The sequence below is a fragment of the Nannospalax galili genome, unplaced genomic scaffold, assembly GCF_000622305.1.
Source record: "Nannospalax galili isolate Female #2095 unplaced genomic scaffold, S.galili_v1.0 scaffold3061, whole genome shotgun sequence".
Lineage (NCBI taxonomy): Eukaryota > Metazoa > Chordata > Mammalia > Rodentia > Spalacidae > Nannospalax > Nannospalax galili.
In genome coordinates, this window is record NW_008344652.1 from 44,375 (window position 1) to 48,897 (window position 4,523).

Sequence of the window (4,523 nt, forward strand, 5' to 3'; positions counted from 1 at the left end):
GAAGACCTGGGTTCAAATCCCAGCACCCACATGGCAGCTAACAACTGTCCATAACTCCAGTCCCAGGGAATCTGATGCCCTCTTCTGATCTCTGCAGGCTTTGCACAACACGGGTGCACTTACATACATGCAGGCAATACAATCATGCACATAAAATAAAAAAAATAAAAATAAAGTTTTTTTTTTTTTAAAGAGCTTTTGCTTCAGCAGCTGGGGTCATGGTTCAATCAATAAAATACTTGGTGTGCAACACGTACATTAGAAAAACAAAACAAAGTGCTGGAGAGCTAGCTCAGTGGTTAAGAGCACTAATTGCTCTTGCAAAGGACTGAGGTTCAGTTTCCAGCACCCACATGGCAGCTAATAACTGTCTGTAACTCCAATTCCAGGGGATCTGATGCCTCTGACCTCTGTAGGCATTGCACAACACAGGTGCGCTTACATACATGCACTCATATACATAAAATAAAAAACAAACAAAAACAAAACAAAACCAGGCTTGGTAGAACACACCTAAGATCCACCTGTAATCCCAGCACTGGGGAGGTAGAGACAAGGAGATCTCTGGGGCTCATAGCATAGCTGGCAAGCCCAGGCCAGTTTGCGACCCTGTCTCAAAAACCAAGGTGGGTGGCTCCTGAGGAACACCATGAGACGTTGACCTCTAGCCGCCACACATTCACACACATATGTGGACTTGCACACACATAAGAACTTTTGGTGACTAAGAGTAAAACTTGTATGATTCAGGGATTTTTGTCTTGGTGACTAAATGGAAGAATTCTATGAGTGGGGGACTTTTGTCTTGATTCCTCTTTTTTGCAGCTACTAGCCCAGAAGTTGAAACACATTATATATTCACAATGTTTAGAGAAGTAATAAACTTCTTACAAAACCTTCTTCCTTTTTTAGTGTTCTAGAACACCAAGAACCTAACATAAAACTCCAGATCTTCAGTTTCCTTTTCCTTGATTAAATAAACCAAAAGTAGGGGCTGGAGAGATGGCTCAGTGGTTAAAGGCACTGGCTGCTCTTGCAGAGGACCTGGGTTCAGTTTCTAGCACCCACATGGGGGCTAGCAATTCACCTGTCAGCAGTTCTAGTGGAAGCTGATGCCCTCTTCTGGCATCTGTGGGCATTGCATGACACTGGTGCTCTTACACACATGCAGGCAATACACTCATATACGTAAAATATAAATAACTACATTAAAAAAAACACAGGAGGCTGGAGAGATGGCTCAGCAGTCATGAGTACTAGTTGCCCTTGCAGAGGACCTGGGTTCGATTCCCAGCACCCACAGGTGGCTAACAACTGTCTATAACTCTACTTCTGGGGGAATCTGATACCCTCTTCTGACCTCTGAGGGCACTGCATGACATGGGTGTACTTATACAAATGCAGGCAAGACACACACACACAAAAAATAAAAATAAAAAAAAAAACAAAGGTGATTTCTAATTCTCTTGGCAGCAGAATACTTTTTCTAAAATCTCATACAAATCCCAACTTGTAGCTGTTTCTCGGAACCACAGACTTTTGGCGTGGGAAAGATGTCATATGCAATTTGTTTTACTCACCCTTTGCAGCATCCTAAGAAGAAGAACCCTTCTGTACTTTTTGTTGTCTGGGAAATACTGCCTCCCCAAGTGGCCATTAGTTTTGGCAACTTTCTCAATATAAAACTCTTCTTAATGTTAGGTGGAAATGTTTTCTTGCAAATTTTATTTGTTTCAACCTTCTCTCTCAAGTTAACTCTTCAAAATTAAAAATAATTTACTTTTTCCTTCAAAATTAAAAATAATTTTACGTTTTCCGAAATCCAACAGTGGTAGCTTGTACTTGTCTAGCTAGGAACATTCCCTTGGGTGATGCTCCCCTTTCTCCAGACCTCTGCCCACAACTGACTGCAAGGCGCCTGGTAATTCCTAAAAAGAGGGGCTACCTCTTTTCCTCTTTCTTGCTCTGGACTGTATCAGCCGGGAATTCCATAACAGCAAATGTCTGACTCAGAGTAAGTGACCTTGAATATTTCTAATGTAGGTCTCCCTCCTTTCTTCCCTCCCTCCCTTCCATCCTTCCTTCTTAGAATCCCTAAGGTCTTTTTCTCTTCTTAAAAGGTATTTATAGCCGGGCGTGGTAGCACACGCCTTTAATCCCAGCACTTGGGAGGCAGAGGCGGACGGCTCTCTGTGAGTTCAAGGCCAGCCTGGTCTACATATTGAGTTCCAGGACAGCTGGGGCTACAGGGAGACCCTGCTTCAAAAAGACCACTTAAAAGATATTTATATTTTTATTTTACGTGTATGAGTGTATTGCCTGCATGTGGGTAAGTGCACCCACATCGTACAATGTGTGTGGAGGTCATAAGAGGACGTCAGAGCCCCTGAAACTGGAGTTATGGATGGGTGTTAGCTGCTATGTGTGTGTCCTGGGAACCGAACCTGGGTCCTCTGCAAGAGCAGCTAGTGCTTTTAACTGCTGAGCCAACTCTCCAGCCTCTTCCTTTCCTTCCTTCCTTCCTTCCTTCCTTCCTTCCTTCCTTCCTTCGTTCCTTCCTTCCTTCCTTCCTTTTTTCCTCCCTTCCCTCCCCCCCCCTTTTTTTTTTTGGTCTTTTTGAGACAGGGTCTCCCTGTAGCCCCAGCTGTCCTGGAACTCACTATGTATCCCAGGCTGGCTTTGAACTCACAGAGATCCGCCCGTCTCTGCCTCCGGAGTGCTGGGATTAAAGGCGTGCACCACCACACTCCGCCTCTCAAGCACCTTTCTTTTCTTTTCTTTACTTAAAAAAAAAAAAAAAAAGTCCACTGGGGCTACAGGGAGACCCTGTGTCAAAAACCGTCCGTCTATTTGGCTTTTGAGTGGTACAGCTTCCTTGACCGGTGGGCAACTACCAAGTTTGTGGGTCCAAGAGTGGGGCATTCAGGTTGATCCCTGGGTGTGTCCCTCAACATCAGAAGCAAGACTACACCTAAGGCTCTTCCCAGCCCAGTCTACACAGAGAAAAGCTTTGCCTCCGGGAAGGCGTGGCTAGAAGCCGGTAGACCGAGCCAAAGCGAGTTCCTCTCCGGTTGAGCCTGACCACCGCCCTGCGTGCCCGCCCTGGTCCTCACCAACCGCAGCAACTTCACGTGTCCTTTCACGCTCAAGCAGAAGGGTGTTTCTTTTGAATGTCTAGTCTCCATCGCGCCCGCAGACCCAGCAGTCAGGCTTCTATTTCAAGCCTTCTCAGCAACTCAAGACTGGGGCCTCAACTTCAACTGCCGCTACTACCGCCAGCTGACTCCAATCCTGATGTGCATGCGCAGGAGGCGGGCGCGCCCCCCCCCCCCCCCCCCTCCCCGCGGGCTGGTCCCTAAACTCTAACCTACCCTCTGTCCTGGAACTGAGCCGCGCGCGGGTCCATGGACGTTTACCTGCCCGGGCACTAATGACCGAATGCTCTTGCTCTTCCCATGAGTCTTCCTGAGGACAGGCACTGGCAGGGTTGGGGGAGGGGAAGGGAGGGACACCCCGGAATGAAAGCCCTGCCTCCTCACCCCTTGAGCATCTCAAATGTCACCTCCTTAGGATGTCCCTTGGTCACCAAGTCTGGAGTAGCCAGTCACTTCTCGGCATTTGTAGCTCATCCAGATTATAAGCATATCTCACCCGCAAAGGTTGATTCTTGGGTACTAAATTGAAGTTCTAGGCTGGGTGTGGTGGCACACGCCTTTAATCCCAGCAGAGGCAGGTAGATCTCTGTGTGTTGGAGGCCTGGCTGGTCTATATATCAAGCTCCAGGCCAGCTAGGACTACAGGGAGACCCTGCCTCAAAAAGAGGACCCCCCCCCAAAAGAAAAATGTTCTGGTGTTCTATGACATAGTCTGATTGGTTATAGAGAACTATATGTACAGTTTTATTTAAAAGCTAGGGGCTGGAGAGATGCCCCGGTGGTTAAGAGCACTGGTTGCTCTTGTAGAGGACCCAGGTTCATTTCCCAGCACCTACATAGTGGCTAACAACTGTCAGTAACTCCAGTTCCAGGGGATCTGATTTCCTCTTCTGACTTCCATTGGCATTGCATGACAGGGGCACACCTACCTATATGCAGGCATATATGAGTACACACATAATAAACAAAATAAGAATAAAATAAAATATTTTTAAAACTAAAAGCTAGGCAGGAGTGGCAGCACACATCTTTAATCCCAGTACTTGGGAGGCAGAGGCAGGCAGATCTCTGTCATTTTGAGGCTAGCTTGGTGTACATAGAAAATTCCAGGTCAACCAGGGTTACACAATGAGTCCTTGTCTCAAAAAAACACAAAAACTAACCAGACAAAAACCAAACGAAAAAACAACTAAAAGCTAGAAGAATAGATTTTGAATGTTTTCAGCACAAAAGTGATTTGGAAGAGACAAATTTACCCTGATTTGAGTATTTCATGTGTATTGAAATATCATGTGGTCTCTTGTAAATATACACAATCATTATGTATCAGTTAAAGTATAAGTTTTTACAAAGCAAGAACCAGTCTGC

At 45.9% G+C, this 4,523-nt stretch overlaps 1 protein-coding gene across 3 annotated transcripts in view; it reads right to left on the reverse strand.

The window, feature by feature from the left end:
* LOC103740339 (chemokine-like factor) overlaps window positions 1-3,303 on the reverse strand; it is a 40,573-nt gene extending 37,270 nt beyond the window's left edge. For 2 of the 3 annotated variants that reach the window (XM_008840926.3, XM_029567288.1), the window contains exon 1: window positions 3,114-3,303. In XM_008840926.3, the coding sequence (XP_008839148.1) occupies window positions 3,114-3,185 (72 nt within the window). In that variant the 5' untranslated portion in view covers window positions 3,186-3,303. The remainder of the gene's footprint in view (window positions 1-3,113) is intronic. The other variant, XM_017800081.2, reaches the window with a different exon arrangement.
* Between the last annotated feature and the right edge of the window lie 1,220 nt (window positions 3,304-4,523).